This window comes from Mus caroli, unplaced genomic scaffold (assembly GCF_978045245.1).
Source record: "Mus caroli unplaced genomic scaffold, Mus_caroli_1 scaffold_8, whole genome shotgun sequence".
In the NCBI taxonomy this organism is placed as follows: domain Eukaryota; kingdom Metazoa; phylum Chordata; class Mammalia; order Rodentia; family Muridae; genus Mus; species Mus caroli.
The window spans coordinates 89,380,386-89,406,904 of record NW_028227263.1 but is presented as its reverse complement, the minus strand read 5'-3'; the positions used below and the strand labels follow the sequence as shown (position 1 = coordinate 89,406,904).

The 26,519-nt window shown below is 38.3% G+C and overlaps 1 protein-coding gene across 2 annotated transcripts in view; it reads left to right on the top strand.

Annotated features, from left to right (window-relative positions):
* The window catches only part of Gabrb3 (gamma-aminobutyric acid type A receptor subunit beta3), a 228,745-nt gene that overhangs the window by 169,383 nt on the left and 32,843 nt on the right, over positions 1–26,519 (top strand). For both annotated transcript variants that reach the window (XM_021166821.2, XM_021166820.2), the window contains exons 5-6: positions 19,164–19,246; positions 22,851–22,988. In XM_021166821.2, coding sequence (XP_021022480.1) covers positions 19,164–19,246; positions 22,851–22,988 — 221 coding nt within the window. The remainder of the gene's footprint in view (positions 1–19,163; positions 19,247–22,850; positions 22,989–26,519) is intronic.

The window sequence follows — 26,519 nt, the reverse complement described above, 5'->3', positions numbered from 1 at the left end:
AGGCTTGGTGGCTAGTGTTTTTCCCCATGAGTTATTTTGCTGGCCCTACATTCTTTAATTTCTTGCCAGAAGTAGAGTATACCAGTTTGTCTTTATCAAAATAAAAGGATTTTAACTTTAGGGAATAGGAATAGAGTCATATAATACACATGCAAGTGCTGTAATAAGTTTACAAATTTCATCTGAAGGTGTTAAATTTAGTGCCAAACAATAGGTAAGACTGAACAAATGACAAGGAAAAAAACAACCAACAACAAGAGTATACTTTTAAAAATGTATCTTTAGCTCACACTTGGCCTTCAAATTAAATAGTAATGCAGTAATAAGTAAGAGAGGGCCTTTTGTATTGGCCTTTTACACAGAGATCTAAAAATAATCTTTTTTAGTTGAATTTCCATCAGGTACCTGAAGTCAGGAAACAGCTTTCCATGCAGCCTCTTTATCTGAGAATAGTTGACACATGCCTTTCAACTCCTATTTCTGTAATAATTCTTAGCATTTCTGTGGACCTACACAAATCACCATAGGTGTAGGCTGACCCGCATATCCTATGTATACAATCTCTGCATTGTGTCATCTGGGTTCTTAGAACTTGGCTAGTCTACAAATTTCTATCCTGGTATTCAAAAGGGTATATATTCATAACCCTTAACTTGAGCTTTTGAAGAAGAAACACATTAATAATTAAGATACTGATTATTTTTTTAAGTTCATCTTCTATATAGGAATATACATAATGTTTCTCTATAAAAATAAGGCACAGGTTCTCCTGTCAGTATCATTCTCCTCCCTATCCTCAGCACTTCTTTCTTTTATTGTTACACTTACTGAATCACGGTGGTGGCGTAACAAGCCCGAGCTAAGCCAGTATCTCATGTCTGGATTATACACTGTATCTTTGGGTAAATAGCATCAGTTGCTCCTCAGTTTATAGTACTATGGCATCTTTATTAAGTCATCAGAAGCTGAACATGCTGTAATCATAATGCATAGAATCTGCCCAGCCAACAGCATGCCAGTGTCTCCCCCTTGACCTGTGCATATTGGCTGTCTCTGGAGCTTGAGGCTAATTGGGAGTTGTGGATTGTGATGATGCCCGGCAACATAACAGGCTTCTGGGAAAAGAGCAAGATTCCACATCCAAAGTCAGTTCTCTCCTGAATGCCTTTTGCTTTTACATAGAAACTTCAGAAAGAAAGCTGAGATTGACCTTCTACATCAGTTGTAACTGTACTGTGTGCAGGAATGGAGATACACACACCAGCCAAACTCTTCATAGTTCTGGCTTGCTGTCTTTATACTCATGACAAGTCCCATCCAGCTGGGGGCAATTTCCTCCTGGATTTGGGTGTAAGTTGGACTGACTGTTCCTGAGTCTTGCAGTTGAATTTTCCCACAGTTGGATATTGAGCTTGTCCTTCACCCTGTCTTTCCAGCTATTTGTTTTTTCTACTGTTGATCAGCCACTAACTTGTGTCTCTGAGTTTCTTTTCCTCCACATATATAGCCATGAATCATCAAGTTCAGGGAGGAGGAGGGGGCTTCTGAGTATTCTGGATAAGATAAAGATCGTTGGCTATGGACCAGAAGTGACATACATTTGTACGTCAGATCAGCCTTTTTCTGGGAAAGCATTGATCCCTCACTCTGCTGATGGAGTGAAAGGTTACTGGCACTGGGAACTGTTTCTTCCAACTGTTCCAGGGCCAGGAGATCAAGCTTTGCATGTGTTCCTTAATGGTCACTGACTTTGGCACAGCTGACCACAAAGGCAGCCTGAAACTCTGGCACAGGCCCACCTAGCTGTGGTATTAGGGGACCTCTGGATGAGGTACACTGCTGTCCTGATATGGCATGCACCTTTAAATTTTTCCTTTGGGCAGTCGTGCCTTTCAAGGTATCAAGAAGGTCTTGGCTACCTACAGGGGCAGATGAGGGCTTCTTGAGTTCAGAAGCCCTCATCTGTCCCTGTACAACTTGTCTACTTTGCCCCAGGTACCTGTCACAGGTAGATCATCTTCCCTCACCATCTTCTCTACTTTTTTTTTTATTTCTGGCTCCAATTTTGCTGTTAATTGTCTTTCTTTGCCCCATTAAACATTGGATTTTTGCTCTCTGCTAGGTGTTAATAAGGAGGTTACAAATATAATATCACTTGCCCTATAAAGCATCTGAGTTTTAATGATAGTTGTTAAAGTACGTTAACATATTTTGATGGAAAATGTGAGATATTTTGGACAATACATGCTGTTAAAAACCACTAAAAATTATTAATATAACCAGTTGTATGGTTAATAGAATAAATTGCAAAAGATACAAATTGAGTCTTATAATTGATTTTGCTTTTTATTATGAAACTGTGTATGGTGCTTTTGTTTTTGTTTTTATTTTTTATGATCGCTTAGTTCAACTATCTATTTACTCCATAAAAGATCTGATCTAGAGGCACTGGGGCCTCCAATATGTTGTGGCTCTACTCAACCCATTCTTCATTGCACAGCTTTATGCAATGGCCTTTCCTGGCCTTGTTTTCAGTATTCCCTGGTGCACCATGCCTATCCTTAGCAAATCTCTGAAACTTGAAGGGAAAAAAAATCTATGAATCTCCTCATTCTTGCATTTTCATGCTTCCAAAACCAATTCTATGAGGATTTCTCTGCCAAGTCTCTCAGGCAGCTTGGGTGGATTCTTCCCACTTTGGACCACATTAGCAGTAGCTTTTGTATGGAGGTTTTTGTTTGTTTGTTTTTCTTTTGTTGCTGTTTTTCCTAGGATTGGGAATCTCTTCTGGCTCTTTTTCCCTCACAAGTTGAAAGCTTACATGGGTGGTATTTTGCCCTAAGGATTCTACTTTCATTTTTCTAGTGCATCCTAGGTAACAGTTACTTCTTAGTGGTCCTTATCTCTTTAATATTACAGGCTCTCTTTTGGCATGTGTCTTGGCTGTAACATTGAGCTCTTTGGTGTTCTTTTTCTGTGTAAACTGTACATTTTGTAGTTTTTTCTTCTAAAATATTCTATTTCATTATATGTCTGCATAATAGTTATCAGTAATAACCAATACACAGGATCAACATTTATGCTGACTTTGTCAAAGGAAAAAAAGTAGTTTAATATTTTTAGTGTAGTCTCTGGTAAGGTCTTAGGCCAAGGGAAGACTGCATCCACATTATTTGTCAAAATATCCCATGATTAATATCTAGCCCAGTCCCAAATATTGAAATATGCAACCTCTACCTTCTACATTGCTTTTAGCACTACTTTCTTGTAGGCTGCATTGCAAACAGAAAGGCTCTGCTCATGGCAGAAATATTCTTTCTAGATCAAGGTTTCAAAGCCTTTCATATTCCTTTCCCAATCCAAATATTTTTTATAACAGCAAGTCTCTAATACTAACTTCCATATAGTTACTTTTATTGTTGTGATAAAATGCTGTAACTAAAAAATAAATGTAGAAAAAGTAGTTTATTTTGGCTTATAGCTCCAGAAGGAAAGGCCATATTGTTAGGGGAGGCATGGAGTCAGGCATCCAGGGGAAAGAAAATGAGAGATTGTATCATTAATTATAAATACCAAGGTAAGAGATAAAACTGGAAGTGGCAGTCAGGCTACAAACATTCAAATCCTGCCCCCAATGACGTAGTTCTTTCAACAAGGCCACATTTTCCAAAGATTAAATAACCATTCCAAACAATGCCATTAAACTGGGCACCCAGTATATCATACACCATACATGAGTTTGAAAGACATTTCTCATTCAAACCACCAAAGAATCTAAAAACATCCAACTATGCTAATCTCTACTTATTTCCAATAATTTAATTAATACTTCCTAACATTTCAGTTTTATACTTATATTTTTATTGTACTAATTTCTTCATTTAAAATAGTTTGTTTTCCCTTATTTTTCTTGCTCTACTGCACTGAGTTTGGTTTCCTGAGCTGTGGTGTACTGACAGTGCACAGCCCTAGCTCATTTGCCTATGACATGGAGGTTGATACAATCCATTTTGAGTAACCAGTATTATGTATGTATTCTACTACTTCCCAGGTAGAGAGGAGAGAGAGAGAGAGTCTGTTAGGAAATTTCTAAAAATTGTGATATATATTGAAATAAGGCAAATGAAATAGACAACAGTTACAGCATTAATATTTAACCATGATAATGACCAATGGTAAACATCAAAAGTAGATATTATCACTTCAGGCTGTGTTTATATGACCCTTTGCTGTGACAGTCATATATTAATTTTCTATATTGATTCATTGTTAAACGTTTATTTTTACTATACATTAACAATTTATAGTTATATCTATTTATGGGATAAAATGATGTCATGATTTATTCATACAGTGTGGTATCATTGGAATAAATCAGGTATCACATTGCTCTTTAAATATTTAACCTCCTTTGTGGTGAGTAAACTTGAAATTTTCTTTTAGGAATATATATCTAACAATTTTAAAATATATAGTACAGTTATTCTCCATGCTATTTAGTAGATCTAAAAAAATAATCTTCCTTTCCGAGGTTTTATATCATCTCCTTATTATTGTCTTCTTTCTTCTCCCAGTCTTTCCAGTCCCATTCTACTATCTACTTTTAAGTTTGATTGGCTTAAATGATACATACAACATGCTTGTTTTTCTCTGCCTAGTTTATTTGATAACATAATGCTTTCTGACTACATCATTGTTCTCACAAAGAAAAAAACCTATTGTTGTTTTTCTTGTTAAGTGGACAGTGTCATATTGTTTTGACCATACCTTTTTCTCTGTTAATGTGTTGAATGGTTGTTTGATTGATTCCATAACTTCCCAGTTCTGAACAGTGTTACATTCAGTATGCAAGTGTAAGTATATCTTTAACAAACTGATTTTAATTTTTGGGTAAATATGGAATTGCTAGTTCTTATGTCTGTTTTATTTTTTAGTGATTTGAACACCCTGTGTAATACTTTGAACAGTGGCTGTGCTAATTTATATTCCTACCACCAGAATACATGGGTTTCCCCTTCACATCCTGGCCAATACTTTCTCCTGATTTTCATGATTCCCATCCTTAAGTGTCTGTTGACAATATGCTTGTCTTATTTTGAGAAATGTCTCCTTTAAATATGGGTGCAAACACACCCAAAAAATCCCTTTTTGTTTGTTTTCTGGGTTTCAATAATCTGACTCCTATTAAAACCCATGATGTGTAGAAATTTCTAGAAAATGTTAAACAATTCATTGAAATTTTCTAAAGACTTATATACATTAGGAAATTAGTAGTGTTGGGTATACTCAAAATAAAGAGTATTTTGAACCTATTTTCTTACTCCTGAATCTTCTAAATCTACCTCCCTTCTCTATAACCACCCAACTTTATGTCCTTTATAAAACAATCACGTTGGGCTGGAGAGATGACTCAAAGGTTAAGAGCACTGGCTGCTCTCCCAGAGGACAGGTGTTCAATTCTGAGTACCCACATCGAAACTCACCACTGTCTTATCACTTCAATTACAAGGGATCCAAATCTCTCAGACAGACATGCATGCAGCTGAAACACCAATCACATAAAATAAAAGTAAATTAATAATACTAAAAAAAAATACCAATCAAGTCTAAGTTGTATAGTTGTATGGCCTTCCACTGCAATATGGTCAACCTATCAGGGATATACTCTTAAGGAAAACAGGTTCTTCCTCTCACAGCAGCTAGCAGTTGCCAACAGTCCCTCAGATAGGGATTATACTCCATTGTCACCTCTGTTCTTGATGGTGAGACTTGGTCTGGTGTGCAGTTTCCTACCATGTCCAGAAAGCACAGCTTCTTTGCAGCTATCCACATCCTCTGACTTTTACAATCTTTCACCCTCTTCTTCCAAATGATCCCTGAGCCTATGGAGGAGAGGCATGATATGCATGTCCTATTCAAGGCTAAGAATTCGGCCATCATTTATTTTCTGGACCTGGTCTCTGTGTTAATCTCCATCTACTGCTAAAAGAAGCGTCTCTAGTGAGGCTTGAGAGGTACTTTAATCTATAGGTATAATGAAACCTCATTAAGGAGTTAGGCTAATACTATGTACATTTAGTAGAATAGGCCTATTTCTTGTTTGATCACAGGGTCTTGGTCTGATAATGGTGCCAGTTATGAATTTCTTCTTGTGGAGCTGACCTTAAATCCAATCAGAATTTAGTTGTCTTATCCCATGTTCTTGTTATTACTGCACCAGGGGATATATTTTGCCAGGGAGGTCATTACTGTAGCTTACAATTGTTTTACAATGTTTACAATTGGTAAATATCCATGATTACTTTTTTCCATTGATTAATTTATTTGTTCACTTTATATCCTGATTACTGCCCTCCTCCCCTTCTCAGACCCTGCCTCTCATAGCTCCTTCTGCCCACTTCCCTCCACTTCTCCTCTGAGAGTGTAGAGCTTCTAACCACCCCTCAATCAATCTACCCTCCCACAGCTTCTGGTAATGTACTTCTTAGCACTATGAAAGTTAGTCAATCGGGATGAAGCTTCCAGGTGAGTACCAGATTGACTTCTCCATGTTCTACATCTCAAGTACATGCTGTCTTCATCAATAAGAACAAGTGGTAAAAGGTAATGAATAGCATTGGCAATAGTTGTTAATGTTGGGGTTTATAGGATCACCACCACCTTTAAAAGAGGTAGCCCTTTCCTGACACTGGACTCTATTTGTTAGCCTGTAGTTTCTGGTAAGTACATTGTTGCCTTGTTATGATGTAACACAAATTTAACTCTATGACTCTGTGTGTGTGTATGTGTGTGTGTATGTGTGTTGTATGTATGTGCATTAGAAAACTTCTACAATTGTATGTTTCTATGTGTGTTCAAAGGTTTTTAGTGTTATTGATCCCTCTCCATAGTTTCTCCTTTCCTGACTCCCAACCCAATCCCAGTTTAATCCTTTCTGTTGTACCATCCCTTTAGTTCTTTGTATCACTGTTTTCTGTCTCCTTTGAAAGCTCTCTCTATGGTTTCTTACCAATTTCCAAGCAGTTATGGTTATTCCAAATGAAATACACATACCTGACTATTCAAGTCTGACACCCACAGATAAGAGAAAACATGGACTGGCCCTAACTTACCTTGTGCAGGCAGATTGTTTCCAGTTCTATCCATGGACCAGAGAATTTCATAATTTTGTTTTTCTTAGCAACCTGCTATTCATTCATCTGTTGATGGACTTCAGAGCTGTTTTCAATTCTTGGCTCTTGTGAGAGCAACAGTGAACATTGATGTTTATCTTTGCAGTCGGACATAGAGTCTTTTTGGTATATGCTGAAGGGTGGTCTAATTGGCTCATGTGGTAGATCTTTTTTCTAGTTTTTTGAAGAATCTTGCATTTCTAGTGTGACTGTACTAAGCTGCACTCTCACTATCAGTGAGATAACACATAACAACATTTGTTGTCATTTGTAGTTTTGAGCTTAGACTGGGGTACAATGAAAACTCAAAGCAGTTTTAATTTTCTGTCCCTGATGAATAAAGATGTCAAACATTGTTTTCAAAATTTCAACCACTTATATTTCATCTTTTGAGAACTCTGTGTTTAGTTCAATGCCCACTATTAGTCTTGCCCACTATTAGTCTAGCTGTTTGTTTTCTTGATGTTTCGACTTTTGAATTCTTTATATATTCTGATACTCTCCGACGAATGGATAGCTGGTAAAGATTTTTCTCTAGTCTGTATGGTGCTGATTTGTTTGAATGATGGCATCTCTTGCTGCACAGAAACTTTTTACTTTGATGTAAGTCCCATTTCCTACTTGTAGTTCTTGATGTCTGCGCCATTAGCATTCTGTTCAGAAAGTTCTTTCCTCTGCCAAGCAGTTCAGTTGAATTTTCTACTATGTTCTCCATCAGATTTAGGTTATCTGATCTTCCTTTGAGATCTTTAATCCAATTGAATTTGAGTTTTATGAAGGGTGAGAGATAAAGAAGTATTCAGTTTTATTGTTCAACTTGTAGCTGTTCAGTTTGATCAGTGCCATTTTTTGAAGATGATGGTGGTTTTTATTTATTTGGTTGGTTGGTTGGTTGGTTTGGTTTTTCCTCCCCTGTGTATTTTTAGTCTCTTTGTCATATAGCTTTAGGAATGTCAGCTTATACAGCTTATCAATTTTCTTCCACTGATCAATGAGTCTACTGTAGGCCAGTACCATGCTGTTTTTATTACTATAACTCTAGTGTAACTTGAAATTTGGGGATTTTTTTATTTGCTTTGTGGAGTCTTGGGGGTTCTCAAAATTAGGTTTAATTTCATCCTTAAATACCTGTCAGATTTCCTTGTGAAAATCTGTACGTCAAGAACTCTGTTCCAACATGTTAAAATGATAGAATCTATTTCCTTAGGACCAGCCACACTACTGGGAATATTGTAGGTGGGACTTTTTTCCTGTTTTATCTGTTTTTAAAAATGTCTTGTGTAATGCTGCACAGAACATCCTTTTTAAAAAAATTCATACTATTTTGAATTCCCCTATTAGGTTTATAGTCTCCTCAGGTTTTTTTTTTATATGTTATGACAATTCATGTTTTTCTGGACATCTTAGTTTATAGTTTCTAACTAATAATTGTTACCTACTACAACCATATTGCTTTATTATATTCTTTATTATTTTGTGTTGTGGTATCAAAAATATTTATTTACAGCCAGGCTTAAAAGCTATATTTACACTCCTATAATTCTAAGACTCAGAAGGCAAGTGCAATGTTGTTGCAACAACTTACAGGCTAGCCTATGCTACATGGTAAAATACTTTGAGGGGGCAGGGTTTGCCTGCCTGTCTTCTTTTTACTTTTACTGTCTATGCTTTAATAATCTCAACTCTACTTTTAAGAAAATCCAGATTGTTCTGCTAGGGATTGAAGGTGGAGGGGTGGAGACAAAAAGCCTCCGAGATGTTGTTCCCCAAAGAAACATGGAAACTGATAGAATCTTTCTGACACAATTTTCTACAGTCACTAAAAAAGCAGCTCAGGGTACACAGCAACTTTCCAAATATACAATCAAGAGAAACTGTATTCTGTATCATCTTCTATTTCCTAGTTCTTCCCTAACAACAGACAGAGGAGATGACACCTATGCTTTAAATTACCAAGTTGTGCTCTAAACTGTGTGTGGAATATGACTGAAGCAATGGGTGTTTTGTTTTCTATAATTCAGAATGTAGGTAAGGAAAGAAAAGGGCCCAGCTTAAAAAGGCTACAAACTGACAGTGGCACATAGGTGCCCTTAAAGAGGAAGTAAAATAAACCATAAAAAGCACAAAGTAAAAGACAGGAAGATGAGCTAATTAGAAGTTATTTATATATACAAGATAATTTGAAAACCATAATAATTTCTAGGAAAGGTATATGGTCCTAAGAACCTCAAGTAATCCTAAGTTTTTGTTTAGGACTGATGTCTTATCACAAAGCAGGCATATTATATGGCTGCAGTGTTCTCCAGTGAACAATCTGCAAAGAATGAGGGAAGTTGAAACAAACAGGGATTTAATTTTCATTCATTTCATTGTTATAATCAAATTCCTAAATTCCAGCCTAAGGCCTACAAAGAAGTAGTAAATATGTTTATCTCAAAGGAAGAAAGTGCATTGACATCTACTTAGACATAAAATCTGCTAGGTAAAATGTTATACCATTCATCTTCACATCCCATGTTAAGGATAAGAGAAAAGATGAAGAAAGAACAGAGGAAATAAATGACTGTAATTGAATGAAGTGCACAAAACCAACCAAGAAATAGAAATGACACAGAGACCCAACAGAAGTGCTGAACCCCATCACTGTAATAATTAAAGTGATTAATTCACTAACAGGGTTGGAACTGTAGATTTGTACATACAGAAGAAACAGTTCATAGTCTTAAAAATATTACAATCAAAGCAATTGAATCTAAGGGGCAGAAAATAAGAAGAAAGGAGAAAAATTAACAGAGCCCAATAAGCTTATGAGAAAACAATATTAAAACAAAGTGTATAGGATCTCCAGAAGATGGGGGGTGGCTTAAGGAGGGAGGACAAGAGGCACAGAGTGAGATAGAGAGAGAATATATTTGAAGAAATAATGGCTGAAAGCATCACCAATTTAATGTATGGTACAAATCCAAGAGAAGTCCAGTGTGGCTAAACCCAGAGATACCTATGTTGAGACATACTATTAGCAAAATTTCAGACACCAAATTCAGAGACAATCTTGACAGTTTCAAGATTCTTGAAAATATTACATGGGATTCTTGAAAATATCACATGAAAATTTATATCCAGAAACATTGGATGCCAAAGCAAATTGGATAAGTATGCTAGAAAAAAAGAATCAACAACATACAGTGCTATATGTGCAAACATCTCTTTATAATCAAAAGGAATAAAAATTCTCCAAGGTAAGTAAACCCTGAGACAGTTTGTTTCTCTGTAAAAAGGCCCACTTCAATGGAAGTGTTCAAATTTAAAGGAAAACTTACTGGACATTGACACAAAAGCATATGAAGCTGTGATGATGTCCAGGGATGGTGAATAAGAACCAGTAGTACTAAACTACTTGTAATCCCACTTTCAAATTTATATTCAGTACATGACTTAAATGACAAATGCAGTGGCACTTAGCAAGCTGAGGTGGAAAAATCACAAGACTGGACTATGCTGTAACAAGGTGTAGGGTAGCTTTGGCTACATAGCAATGCCTTATCTCACTGTTCCTCCCCCCGAAAGAAATATACATACAAGTAGTTATAAGTTGATGTTTTAGGCCTACAGTGTTCAGAGATACCTTTCGTAATGCCACTAGTATAGGATAGAGAACTAATTGAAGATTATATATTGGGACAAAATATATTGTTATAAATTCAAGATAGTAAATTGTATATGCATGATAACAAAAAAAAAAAACCCTGAATATATCTGAGAAATAGCTGCAAGTGAAATGAGAAGGCAATAAAATCACACTAACAAATCTACTAAACAAGGAATCAAACAGATTTTTTAAAATGAGGTAAGAAAAAGCTCCCAGACACAAAGAAAACAAGTGGCATTGCTGTGGAAGCCTGTCCTTTCTTATTAGCAGTTACGTTAACATGTAAATGGATTGACCAATCAAAAGCTAGACTGACAGATCAGAGTGTCTCGAAATAAATCAGGATCTAATTATACCCTGTCTACAAAAAGTAATTCAGAAGAGCAGATTTACACAGACGTCTAAATGCAGAGCTGAATCAAGAGCCAAGTAAGCTCAGAGTGAAAGGGTGAGAGCGTGCATTCCATAAGGATGATAGCCAAAGACGTGAGGTAATGGTGATGATCTTAGAGAAAGCCAGCTCTAAGTGAAGAACTGTAGCAAAAGACAAAACACTAGACATTCATTAAAGGGCCACTAAGAAGATATAACAACTATGAACATACTAAGCCAAATGCCACAAAGGGAAAAGGAGAGATATCAACCATACCAATCTCTGTGCTAAGTTTTGAGAGTAATTTATCTGTTTAGAGTGGTCCACTGAAAAGGTGAATCTTCTCACATTGGTGACCTTAAGGAACTGAGGCAGCCAAAACCTAGAGCTACAGTTCAATGATGATAGACTGAAGCAGAGTAGATCAGAGGTTCAATGATCGGACACAGAAATGGCAGAAGCCTTTCCTGGGGTTGGGGATTGGGCACTCCTCAGGGCTCCAGACTTACATTTGCTTTGTGGTTTCTTTGTCATGTGCTGGGATGCTGGAGATTTTCTCTCTTTCCTGTGAGCCAAGAGATTTGAGATTTAAGCAAAATTGTTGCGTTAGAGTAGAAGGTAGGGGAGTGAAAGTCACTGTGCTCTCATTGCAAGATTTCCTGTTGTGAGCTTTTTAAAATGATGACATGCTTGCAGCAAGTCAGACCCTGAAGCCAAGTGTAAGCTTAAATGCTCATGGGGGAAAACTGTCAGTGACTAAAAGCACCTGTTTCCATGAATAGTGAATGTGCATTTTTAGTGTTTTGCAAGAAAAATAAAACCATCTAACTTATTTTTTAAAATAATAGGATGGAACAAAAATAACATATTTTGTAAGGACCAACCACATTAACAAGCTTTTATCTAGATTGACAATAAAAAAGGCAAAAGACTCAAATAACTAAAATAATACTTTAAAAAAAATGGGGCTTCCCTAACAATTATTTACAAACAAGAAGTACACAATAAAGTTTATGTGCTATAAAATTATAAAAATTGGATGAAATGAAGTAGTTTTAGAAACATAAAACATACCAAGTGGCATCATGCAAAATATAGGCAATATGAACCTCTCAAAGGGAAAGCTCTGCATTGGATGACTCCTCTAGTTTGTTCTACCAGACACTGAAAAATCACATTAAGACTAGTGGTGCTTTCTTAGTTCATACTTGTTCTGTGAGGCCAGCAGTACAGCAGTATCACAGCCAGAGCAACATGCTGAAGTCAGTAGATAGCATCTCTTATGAATTCTTATGCAGAAACTAACAAAATATTAACAAATCAAATCTACCAACATAAGCCCCAGTGAAGTGGAAAAATATCACAAAATAATTTCACATGAAAATCAGTGTAATATGTTATAGTAATAAAATGAAGAAAAATAACACACATGATCATTTTAATTCAAGCAGACAAAATTTAATAGATTTTTATGAAAAGAACTTGCAGTACACACAAAGTAAACTTTATTAGGTGATTTAATTCTGTATGAAAATGCATAAGATCATAATGGTGATAGACCAAAAATTTTATCCTAAAATCGAAAATAAGATGCACAATTATCACTTCTATCAAAGTAGGAAAGAAAGGCATAAACTTATTTGGTCACAGATGGCACGATCATGTATAAAGCCAAAGGATTGTATAAATACTCCAGTCTATTATAGCTAAAAATGAAGTCAGCAAAATTGTGGAGGACAAAATAAACAGAATCTGTACTTCTGTGTAATAATGAACAGTCTTAAAAGTCAGGGAAAAAAGAAGATCCATTCAGATCATCATCTAACAAGATAAAAATTGAGCTTTCTAAATGAGGTTTAAAAATTATGCTTAAGAAAATATAAATGTGGGGGTGGTTGTGGGGCACTTGCCCATGGATTCAGGTACCTGCAAAGGCCAGAAGCATTGAATTCCTTTGCCCCTTTAGTGCAACTCATCTAGGAAAAGTTAGGGGAAGGCTACAAGACACTCAGCTTGCTCTGATGATTTTTGAAGTAACAACACCAAGGAGTCTCCATAGCAAAAGGCTTTGGGCATTCTTGTAAATGTATTTTCATTTATACGCTACAAAACATAAAAGAGGTTGGACAAATAAATTACTGACCTATGTCCTGTGTCCTCTACAGCTCTCTTGTAAGTATTTGCTGAGGAAGAATGTGTTCTCTGTAGTATTTGGCTTAGGTGTTCAGTCTAAGAGCCTGAGTTCCTAGACCTTGAAAAATGATGGTTGCCTTTTTAACAAAAACCACCTGGCTTCCAGACAGTCTGGAATGCAGATCATGAGAGTTGGCATAGGCAGCAAAATGGATTGGAAGAGTGGTTAGCTGGAAAACAGCAACTGCAATATGGTGCTGCTTCATATAGAGATATAGTTAAAGGTTTTTTGTTTTTTGGTTTTTGGTTTTTGTTTTTTTCTGGAACATTTATGTTAGTCCAGCCCTTGTCCTGTCAGGGTGACAAGGTTGGAATCAGAACCAAAGGTATATTTCACTGTAATTTTCATTGAGTTAATGCTCTCACACCAATGGTGGACAGTGGATTGGATTCTGCAAGGTTCTATTTTACAGCAAAAGGATTCACAGCAACCACTTAATTTGGGCAAGGGGCTCCTCTGAGCCTCTTATACAGTGAAACCCTGGCTATTAAGAGAGTCCAGGGTTCTTCCTGAGAGTGCTTGACTGTGATCAGTCATCTCTTGCTGTCTCATATCTACCACCTTGAAGCCAAGAAGGGCCATTTGACAATTCCAACCTAGTTTGCCCCTTTAACTAAGTCATTTATTCTGCAAGTTTATGTGGCTCGCTTGCTGTGGGAAGTATCATTCTGGTACTAACAGATTACTGCTGTAGGCCAGGCAGGCTTAGCTCTGACTTCATAGACTCATACCAAAGTAGCCAAAGAGCCAACCAGTCAATAGTCAGATGGATATGCCCCTTTTGTGAATGGTGCTTAATGCAATGGATGCATTGATGTAAGGTAAAGTGAGGAGAGAAAACAGGACCAGGGTTCTTTAACTTTGCCTGTATTTGAGAAAGCTGGCAAGGATAGTGCCAGCATGTAGTTAACTAGGAACATTAAAAATAATATTCACAATTGCCTTTTTCCCTACTAATACAAAGGTAAAGAGGCATGAAAAACTAACTAGGTTGTCCAAGATAGGCTACCTGGCTCCAAGATATTACTTCCTTTTAGGATCATGAGGATCACTAAGCCAGTTGTTCTATGTAACCCTTGTTTGCTCATTTGCAAATGGGAATAATAATAATGAATAATGGTAATAGTAAACACTTGGCAAAATGATAATAGTAAGCAGTTGGCAAAATGGTTAATGTGTCTGTTGATGTGCATGGCACAGCTATGACTGGCTAATGTCTGAGTACAAAAACAAACTAAAGAATTTTTAAAAGGAAGAGAGAAGAAAAGCAAGTGAATGAAGAAAGGAAAGAGAAAAACAAAGGAAAGGAGCAAAAGATTATAAATAGATATCATTTTAATATAATGTATTATAATATCATTATATGCATATTATTATTTCTATGAACACACACAGATAGAGGTGGTAGAGACAGACAGACAGAGACAGAGATAGGGGACAGAAGTAGGAGACTATCAACCTTGTGGTGGCAGTATTATTTACTGTCTCACTGTCTAGGACATTAGCTTTCATTGTTCCCATCACGTATACATATATCTCTGTTTTTCTATAAGAAGCATGCACTAAAGCAGAAAAATTCCAGCCAATTCTTTTTCTAAGGCAAAAGGCAAAAAAGAAAAAAAAATGAAAACCTTAAAAAATTATCTGCTGAGGAGAGAACTTTTTTGTCTTTTCCTATGGCTGTGATAAAATATTCAGACCAAAGCAATTTAAAGAATAAGGAGTTTCTCTCAGATGACAGTTTCAGGCTCTAGTCCATCAGGAAGGGGATGTCACAGAATCCAGAGTCACACTGTATCTGCAGTCTGAAAACTGTGCATGCTAGTGCTTGCATCTCTCTCCTTTCAGTCCAGGGACCAGCCTACAAAATAGTTTAGCTCTCTTTCAGAGTGGGCCTTAACACCTTAAATACCTCAGACATGATGAGAGACCCTTCTCTTTGCTGATTCTAACTTTTATAAAGTTGGATAGGTAACACTAACCACCACACTCACCTGGTAATGCTCAATTTCGATTGATTGGTGCCATCATTCCTTAGAAATAGGAGTATAGTTCTCAGTCTATAGCAGTCCATAGAAGTGGAATATAATGGTCCTTCTCTCAGGAAAAAAAAAAAAGTAAGAAAAAAGGGAAGAGAAAAGAAAGGGAGAGAGCAAATGAGGGAGAGATGGAAGGTGGGAGGGAGGAGGGAAAGGAGAAGGGAGAAGAGAGAAGAGAGACATAAAGATACCCATGGGAGAATTGGGGATTGCAAATATAGAGCCCATGATGCCACTGGGGCTTATCAAACTTGACCAGATCCATTCAATGGGCTTGAGCTCTCAACTCTGGAGTCTGAAACTCTGTCCGTCTCATTTCTGCTAGAGGTCAATGGTGCAAGTTTCCCTCAGTCACTCAAGTTACTTACCTAGCCTGAGTTAAGTGAGTGTCTCTGATGTGCTGCATGGCCTTGCCCTCTCTCTTTGTGCTCCCACACTTTCCCTTGCCCCAACTGTTCTTTTTCCTACAGCCCAATGGAGCCTGATCTTTCATAGACCCCCTCACTTGTATGTTTTCTTATTATAGCATGTAGGCTTTCTCGACAGTTATGGGGTTTTCTAAGCATTTCTTCTAAAGAATGAAAAGTAGTGAACACATATTTTGCTGGGGGCCACACCCTTGCTGTTGTTCTTTCTTTCTGGTTCTCTCTTGAAGGCAAGCCAATGGGGATGAGCATTGGTGGGGACAAGATAATTAAGATTGCTGTATCACAATAAAATGTTTACCTATCTTAAGTCTAAGTCACTTTGCTGCAGTAGTTGACCTGCCTGTCTGAGTTCCACTCAGGCCAGAAGCAGCAGTCTCTGGCATTAACACCTCATCTTAAAGCAGCAGGGGACCCTGTGTTCCATCCAAAAAATGACTGTGAGCATCTACTTCTGTATTTGCCAGGCACTGGCATAGTCCTAGTGAAGGAGCTAAAGTAAGTACCCAAGGAGCTGAAGGCATCTGCAACCCTATAGGAGGAACAACAATATGAATTAACCAGTACCCCCAGAACTCATGTCTCTAATTACATATATAGCAGAGGATGGCCTAGTCAGTCATCAATGGGAGGAGAGGCCCTTGGTCCTGTGAAGGTTCTATGGCCCAGTATAGGGGAATGCCAGGGCCAGGAAGTGGGAGTGGGTGGGTTGGGGATCAGGGGGAGAGGGGAGGGTATAGGGGATTTTCAGAGAGGAAACTGGGAAAGGGGATAGCATTTGAAATGTAAATGAAGAAAACATCCAATTAAAAAACAAACAAACAAAAATAATCAGGAGATTAAGTAATTGGTTAATTGCTAGAGCCATTTCCCTCTAGTCCAGATGCCTATCACTTGTCAGGCAAATGGGAAGGTTGGAGTAATAAACTTTCATTGAACCAGGAGAAGAGAGTCATGCTCACAGAAGGAAAACCTTTTACTCAAGAAAATATGGATTAAACTCACATAAATTCATATACAGATTCATGCATACATATTCTTAAAACTCCACATAAACCAGTTGGGTCCAGATTTTATACTATCTCGTAATTGCATACTTACACACAGACACACACAGACACACACACACACACACACACAGACACAGACATACACACACACACACAAATCCATACTTACATATGTATATGGAGCAAAAGGCCAAGCACCAGTGCAGAAAAAACTCCCATATTTGGGATCAAAAATAAGTCTAATAAGAGAAAAAAAAAGCTTCTACTCTTTTATTGCTAAATGAATTAAAACTAAGTCTGTTAGAAGAAAGCCTTGTACTCTCTAGGATGACTAAACCTGCTTTGCTATTAAGAAAAGACCTGTTCTACCGGATGGTGAGGAGAAGCTCACCTGCTCCTTTTACTCTTCTCTACAGCTTCTTCTTCTTCTTTTTTTTTCTTTTCCCCACTATATTCTGCATATTGCTTTCTTAATTTTTTAAGTTGCTTGATAGTTTCTAAATTATTCCACTCTGCATTTTCCTTCTAATCTTGCTCTCTCCTCCTGCTCTGATGTAACAATGCTCTTTTTTTTTTTTTTTTTTTTTTTTTAGGTAATTATTTCATTTACATTTCCAATGCTATCTCAAAAGTCCCCCACCCACTCCCACTTCTTGGCCCTGGCGTTCCCTTGTACTGAGGCATATAAAGTTTGCACGACCAATGGGCCTCTCTTTCCACTGATGGCCAACTAGGCCATCTTCTGATACATATGCAGCTAGAGAGATGAGCTCCAGGGGGTACTGGTTAGTTCATATTGTTGTTCCACCTATAGGGTTGCAGACCCCTTTAGCTCCTTGGTTACTTTCTCTAGCTTCTCCATAGGGGGCCCTGTGATTCATCCAATAGCTGACTGTGAGCATCCACTTCTGTGTTTGTTAGGCCCCAGCATAGTCTCACAAGAGACAGCTATATCTGGGTCCTTTCAGCAAAATCTTGCTAGTGTATGCAATAGTGTCAGCTTTTGGAAGCTGATTATGGGATGGATCCCTGAATATGGCAGTTTTCTAGATGGTTAATCCTTTTGTCACAGCTCCAAACTTTGTCTCTGTAACTCCTTCCATGGGTGTTTTGTTCTCAATTCTAAGAAGGGGCAAAGTCTCCACACTTTGGTCTTCGATCTTCTTGAGTTTCATGAGTTTAGCAAAATGTATCTTATATCTTGGGTATTCTAAGTTTCTGGGCTAATATCCACTTATCAGTGAGTATATATCATGTGAGTTCCTTTGTGATTGGGTTACCTTACTCCCAGGACTTGGGAGGCAGAGGCAGGCGGATTTCTGAGTTCGAGGCCAGCCTGGTCTACAAAGTGAGTGCCAGGACAGCCAGGGCTACACAGAGAAACCCTGTCTCAAAAAACAAAAAACAAAAAAAAAAAAAAAAGAAAAAGTATATTAACAGCAGGAGACTCTCATAAAATGAATTTCTTATGGGCCTTGCCTGCTGTCATAGATTTTAATCCAATGCAGATTCATCTCAGGAAGATCACATGCTAATTTTTAGCTTCTCTTTGATGGATTCTGTCAATATTTTACATTATTTATCAAGTTAATTATATAAAAAGCATCATTATGACAGCAAGATGGGAGGATCTGAATAAGTACTACATATCAGATACAGTGGTTGGTAGGAAGGACCTACTCCTGGACTTACTCAGGCTTCTCCATTCAGTTTGCATTGTCATTCCAGCTCTACATAGTATGACAATGAGTGGGAAGCTGCTAAGCACAATGCGCTTACCCATGTATATGTGCATACATGCGCATATGACTTCAGGTTGTTTGGGAGAGATGAATTAGAAAACAGCTAGTAGAAAGTAATAATTGCAATTATAAACTCCATTCTAATGAATAGGATGGAATATTAGGTTAATTAATTGCATGATTTAGAAAATGTATTTAGTTTTAGATTATAGATGGAGTCTACTCCTTTCTTTCATTCTATGATACACAAACACTTCTCAATCTTACTCCACACATTATCATCATGTATACATTTTACTTGTCAATTTAGAACAGGTAAAGGAAATAAAATTAAGTGTGATTTGGTTTTCTTGATAAAACTGATCTGTAGTATATTCAAATCATGAATTCAAGGAATTTTTTACTCATTCAAAATTCTCAGTATACCTTGAGGGAGGCTTTGGTCAGGTGGACTTTGGGAAGGAGGGCTTATGTTTATATGACTTATGTCTTTCTAGAAGCAGTTTCCCTCCTCCATTCCTTAGCACATCTCTAATGCCACCCTTACTGTGTGTTTCAGGATCACTACGACAGCAGCGTGCATGATGGACCTCAGAAGATACCCACTGGATGAGCAAAACTGCACTTTGGAAATTGAAAGCTGTGTGTATTCGAGTTTGCCTTCCTCTTTTGTCCTTCGAATTTTAAGTTGTTGTTTTGTTGTTTTTTGTCATTGTAAGTTATCATATATACCAAAGCACTTACAATATTCTTATAATACTTATAGCTATCTTAAAATTAGTCTGGGAGGCGCCTCAATGGTAGAATGCTTGCTTTCTACACACAGACCCTAGGTATCATTCCCAAGTCAGAAAACAGAATAAAGTATTAGAGAATTAACTATTTCCAATGTTACTGTGAACACACACACTGAGAGAGAGAGAGAGAGAGAGAGAGAGAGAGAGAGAGAGAGAGAGAGAGAGAGAGAGAGAGAGAGAGGTGAAAGCAAGAGAGAAGCAAAACGATTGAAAGACAGGAGTGTGTGTTTGTGTGTATATAACTCAGTATAAAAGAGTACTTTATTCTAATCTGATTAGATAGCCTGTTCTCTGTGCTGAAATAGGAGAAAACAAATGTCCCCCATCTCAAACCATTCAGCAAGAACAGAGCAAACACAGAGATGCAATTTTCTTACAATCTGCTTCATCATGCTTGAGTGGCTGGACTGCTGAGACCCTTGGCAGTTGGAGTGAAACTCATTTCCCATCAGAATCATAGCCTTACAAGCTGGCCATTTCTGCATCTTGGCAATTTTCTTCAATTTAGGAGTGTTCAAATGCCTTATTGATAATTCAGTGCTGTGTACTTCTACGGCAGAATTGAAGCTGCATTGCTAACATCTAACAAGAAGATGTGCCTCCTGCCACCTGAACAGTGTCGCCTATTGATCCTGACCTGTCACACACTGCCTTATTACTAGTTTCAACAAGTGTTTGTACTGAGTCTATCGAAGCCTGGTTTATTTTTCATCTCAACTGGTGTTCTACTGAGATTTGGGTAGTTAAGTGAATTTGCTTTTTTTGGTATTACTAGAAGTATTTGTGGTTGGGGGTGTATGAAGCTTAAGCAACATGAGGGAGTACAGAGTTGGGGCCACAGCTGGCCACACTGTTCCCTTCTTTGCTATACTGATCGATGCCCATACTTCCTGACATCTGTGAATTCAGAGATGAGGAATGTAAAGTCACATCCAATGATGCAAAATTGGAGCTTTTGAGGACACTGGCCATGGAACTTTAAAAGGCTCAGAGGAAAGATGGTGATCCCTACAGTTCCTAGGAATAACCTAAGACGTCTAATGTCTTCTGTTTGGATAGAGGCCATGGCTCTGCTGAGACTATGGACATTTTAGGAAGTGAATGCAAGCTTTCCTTTAGGAAGCAGCTTCATCTCCAACTGCCTGCACACACCTCTGGGTGTTACCATTATTGCAGTATGACCTGACTCTAGCAGATGTTGGGCAAAAGAGATTTCTTGGGTAAGGGATGACTTGTCCTGCAGAACTCCAGGCTGAAAGTGACTGAGGACAAGCAGAGAATTCCTTTCTGCTGACTTCTATGCACTGGGAGCAGAGTGGAAAAGTGGCATCTTTGTTTTCCAGCTGAGTATAAATTTGTTGATCCATTAATTTATCATCCCTCACCTACTTTGCAGGGTTCCTATATGCCAGCACTGATGTTTAGCTTTGATTTTGTTTTCTGTTTCCGGGATTAAATCCAGGGCTTCAAATGTGTGAAACAAGTACTCTACCATAGAGGTGCACTCTGTCTCTGTGCATGAACTGTCATAAGTACAGGGACATATAGCACAGAGGCAAAATGCTTTCCTACCTAGAGTACATGATCTAGAGGGATGTGAAACAGGCAGAATAAGCAATAAGTGTTTTGAAAAGACAAAAAATTGTGGGTGATTGTGGGGTTGGGCAGGAGATGGGATCTCATGGAAAACTTCTGCAGGAAGCTTTCAGTAAATCTTGTGACCTGGAGGAGGATGGGCTATTTGAACACCTGAAAAAGACTCCTGCAGAGGACATAGCTTGTCTGGGCACAGGAGCTGCTCTGAGTACTAAGAGAGATGCATACCTGGCCTGATAATGGGAGAGAGGAACATCACATTGGAGTTTATCTTGTAAGTTCCTGAGGTCTTTGTGAGAAGTTTGAGCTTATTTTTCCATTGAATAGAAAGCAGTTGAGGGCTTTATATAAAGGAGTGATGTAATCAGGTGAGTATTTTATTAGAGAGGGAATTGTCAGGTCAGGAAGACAGAAAGAGTTGCTAAATGGTAGATGCCACACTGTGGTTTCTCCAAAGGATAGCAGATTGCTGTAGGGACATAACACTGCAGAAACTGAGGTCCTGGGCTATGAAAGCACTGGATACATTTGTTTCCTATGTGTTCAAGTACAAAATTCCATTGCATTGCAATGATATGTTTTTAAATCAGATTTGTGTTTTATTGATGTAATTGAAAAATTGAATTGGATCTGATGGTCTGTGATTCCAGCACTTAGCAGATGGTATAGGTCATCTGGTGTTCAGTCATGAGATCTGACTCAAGGGAGAAACAAGAAGACAAGGAAGAAAGGAAGTAAGGGAAGGAATGGGGGAAGAAGTCAGGGCAGAGAGAAAGTTAAAGGGAGAAAGGGGAGGATAGAGGAAGAAGTAAGTGAAGAAGGGAGGAGTGACAAAGGAAGAGAGGAAGAATAGATACAAAGAAAAATAAAAAAATACAAAGAGAGCTGGAAATAAATGGACAATTTGTTGTGATCTTCTGGGTGACTTCTGGGTGGTGAGATAAGACAGTGCTTTGTTTCTCATTGATTCTCTCATTCTCACTCTCTTTGTGAAGAGGATACCTATGCCAGTATATCTGGGCCAGAAGTCTCCCAGCAAAGAGCATTTCTAAAATGGACAGGCACTTTAAAAGAACTCTTGTCACTAGACTCTGATGGGGAAAGCTGGCCCGTACTCTCTGTAGCTATTCCTTAATCTCAATACTTGCTTTCCCCTGGCATCATACTCATACTGCAAAGATGTATGGAAAAGTGGATGCTCACAGTCATCTATAGGATGAAACACAGGGCCCCCAATGGAGGAGCTAGAGAAAGTACCCAAGAAGCTGAAGGGGTCTGCAACCCTATAGGTGGAACAACAATATGAACTAACCAGTACCCCCAGAACTCGTGTCTCTAGCTGCATATTTAGCAGAAGATGGCCTAGTCAGCCATCTTTGAGAAGAGAGGCCCCTTGGTATTGCAAACTTTATATGTCCCAGTATAGGGGAACACCAGGGCCAAGAAGTGGGAATGGGTGAGTAGTGGAGCACAGCGGGGGTGGGGGGAGTGTTATAGGGAACTTTCAGGATAGCATTTGAAATGTAAATAAAGAAAATATCTAAAAAAAAAAAATGTATGGAAATCCTCAAGTCTGATTGTTTATAATGTCACTCTGGTCCAAGCTCTCATCTCCCACAGTCCCAGTTCTATGCCTTTCAGGACCATCTTGGCACAAAGCAAACTGCTGAGGTAACACAGAGACACCTGAAAGCTACTTTATTTTCATTCCTTACAGATGTGCACATTGAATAATTCTTTAAATCTAATAGAGCCATTACTTCCCTTCAACAATAATAATTTCTTGGGCTATACATTGCAATTTAGTCACAGTGCCTCCTATCCACCATGTTACTGCTTCTCTCTCCTGGTAGATGGCTACACTACGGATGACATTGAATTTTACTGGCGTGGCGGGGACAAGGCTGTCACTGGCGTGGAAAGGATCGAGCTCCCACAGTTCTCCATTGTAGAGCACCGTCTGGTCTCCAGGAATGTTGTCTTCGCCACAGGTGATCCTGTGTCCACTTTTAGTCCTTTTAAGATGCTCGATGCACTGGCAGTATGGTCTCACAGTGAAGTGCATGTTGGCTGGTTTCCATGTATTGTCAGAAATTGACCATCACATGAACTGCTTTAGTGTGTATGTAAAAAGCATTTGTTCCTATGATAAGATTAGACCATCTGATAATGAGACACTCCCCAGTGTATGCTGTGGAAGATAAGACATTGGATGAGAAAGTAGCTGATCCCTATTTAATATCATACATAATAGTCCATCCTTGGTTAGAGAAGAGACTGGATGGCCTTGGAGCTAATAAGGGCAGGAATGATAGATGTTCTCCGAAAAGCTGCCACCTTTTTTACTTCCTGGGCTTAGTTTAGCCTTGGTGATCCAGGACAACAGAGGTCCATGCTGCTTTCTGCACCCAACATGGTCTTCTCTGAATGCTGTCTGGTTAAAGTTGCCATGGCCTGAGCTTCACCACCATTGTTATCCAACTACCCAGAAACAGAGAAGATATCTTCTGCTCTCTGTCTGTGCCTGCTGAGATTTGATTACATTTCTGTCACACAGATTTGATGTCTGTGGTGATATCTCAGTTGCTTTTCATTCTTGGTGCATGCTCTGCATGATAATTCAGATGATAAATAGAAGTGTTTTCCAAACTGAAGAATAGCCATGTGCACAAACAGTGTTAAAAATGCTAAAGGAAAGCAGAACTGTCTGTACATTTAAACAAACACCAACAGCTATAAATCAACCTCAGGGTGTGATGGCATTAAGAAAACTGGCCCTTTGCCATCTGCCTAGTACCTATGGGTGACTGTTGTCTCTTCTGCTAACTAGGTCTGCTTCATTTCACCTTCATGCTGCTTTTTTCTAGGAGGCACTCTGCCCTGTTCCTACTGCCACAGCTATCCTGGCTGGGTTATGTTGTTGCTGTATACCTTCACAATCCACTTCCATTTCTACCCACAGCTTATGCTTCCCTTGACATCAAGAATGCATATCCCCAAGAGGGACTGGTCCTATTCACAGCATATGCAGCTCTTCCCCCAAGCTTACTTCCTGCCTGAGATTGGAGCATTGGTCATTGAGTACCTACACAATGACTCAAAGTTTTTACCTGTATCTCTCCTCTCCAACCTGGCTTCTACAAGCCAATGTTAATGGCAACAGAAGCTTCAATTTTTAAGTCAGTTTTGTCTGCATGCAGGATCGATGAACTGTGGTCTGCAGATCTATGCAGATATACTTTGTATGGGGTGTGAGGAAAAATCAAGATCTAAGGCTTAGCATCATGTGTGCACAATCAGGAAAACTAATCTGATGCATTGAAGAAAATGGCTCATTTATTATGTATAAAATTGAGATATCATCAGTTCTTTGCCCCAAGCCTTATATGCAAAGGGTCTGCTCAAAGTATGCTGGTAGTATTTCCAGAGCAGAGAGATCCTACCCATGTCTGCATTTGTCAACAAAGTTGCCTTCATGACCAAAACCTGTTAACCGAAGACTCTTACAATGCTGTCTCAGATGCCCAGGGAGGGTATACAGTGGGCAACACATAGCCTACCTTGGACTGGCACTGTTCTTTTAAACACCTGTATTTTGATTTGTTCACAGATGGAAGTCAGACTGTACTTCCTAAGTATGCATGTTGCAGGAACAGAGGGAAGTCTTCTAGCTGTGCATTGACCCATGAGGTTATCACGACGCAGCACTATCTTTCTTGTAGCCTGACTAGAGTTCTACATTCACCAAATGCTCATGGGGCTTGAAATAGGTTATACACCCTTTCACTTCCAAAGAACTTGTACACTAAAATTACTCTGACCCATGCAGAAAGAAATACCATGGCCATTGTCATCTTAAAGACATTTTAAAGCTAAATGCAATCCTAAATTTTTGTTATCTCCTTTGGTTGTGAATTAATGCAATTCCAATTGGTAATCTGGATTGAAAGACTTCATCACCTAAACACAGGCTGTCTACCAAGGATTAGGAAGGAACCTGTCCACTTTAAGTTAGCTTGAGTTATGCATAGCTGTTGAATCTATAGAATACACCTGGATGGCAGGTATATATTAAAATGAATTGTTTCTGCAGAAGAGATAGTTAAATAAATATTTTTCATAGAAGAGATAACTCAAAACCCAGTGACATTCTATAATCAAGGATTAAAATACCATGTGTCAAAAAAATCACATAAATCCTTCCTGTCCCTGAATGGGAATTAAGGATTATGCCACTTGTAATGAGGTGTCCGTGTTCTAGACTTGATATAGTGTTATGGAATGATAACTGGGTTCATTAGTGCCAAAAACTTTTCAGCTCCTAGCATAGCACCAATGTTCTGAACATTGTTTTGATTTGTTTTAAATAGGCTGAAGCCAGGCTGCATAGTACTAACTCCCCATCACAGTAACATTTTTGTGTCAATTTTATGCCACTAATGTTCCTGGGAGCCCATACTGTTGCAATGTATTAGCTTATGTTAAAATAATAGGAAAATTGGAAGTTCTTGATGTTGATTGGTAGCATAGCACCAAGGTATATTCATGAGCCCCAGGGTCAGTTCCTAGCACTGCAAAGTAAACAAACAAATAAATTAGAAAATTGAAGTGGTGTTGATATGGGGAAATTAAACACAGCTACCATGATGGTCAAGGTTCTTCCTGCATACCAACCATGGTCTATCTTTGACCTTTTCCATCATTAATCTTTCTAAACTGTAAATCGTCATGTTCTAGTTTTGTGTGTGTGTGTGTGTGTGTGTGTGTGTGTGTTAAGTGAGTTCTTATAAAAACATGTAATTCAGTTTACAAAAGAGCTGTACAAAGTATGATGTTGGGAGAAGCAACAATCTACTGGACCATTGCGTGGCACCTGTATCTGACTACTTTGCAGTCTTAAATCAAAGGCCAGCTGTTCTAGATGAGCTGCATTACCGTGCAGGCTTTTAAGAACTGATCCTGGAGTTTGTAGCCTCCACATCCTAACCCAGGACCCTGGAATGCCTTAATTCAATACCAAGAAGTCATGGAAGACAAGAAAGAAAGGAACCATCTGCCACTGAGCCCTACTCTTCTCTACTGCTGTGTTAACCTGATGCTACCTTTCTTCTCAAGCCACTGAATAGCTCTGATACTTTTTCCATGGCCTCCTTAACACTCTAAACTTTGATCTTGGTGACTGCGTTGAATTGTCTTTCTTTTCTCCTGCCACTCATTACTTATCGCTCCTCCAAGCATTCATTCAAATTCAAGCCTCCTTTTGACATATTTTCCTTTTTATGTCTTGCACTACCACAGTCCATTCACACTCTCCAGTGAGCAATTCTCCTGCCACTGCTTCTACTCCTTTCACTTCAGTTCCTTATTTTTTCATTGGAAAGTTTTGAAACACATCTGGTATAATTTCTTGTCATCTGTCAAGTGTTAATCTCACATTTCATCAAATCTTCTATAAAGTCTCTTGAGTAAATTTATTTGTATTTAACCATGTATTTGGGGTTCTGACAAATTAACCAAACTCT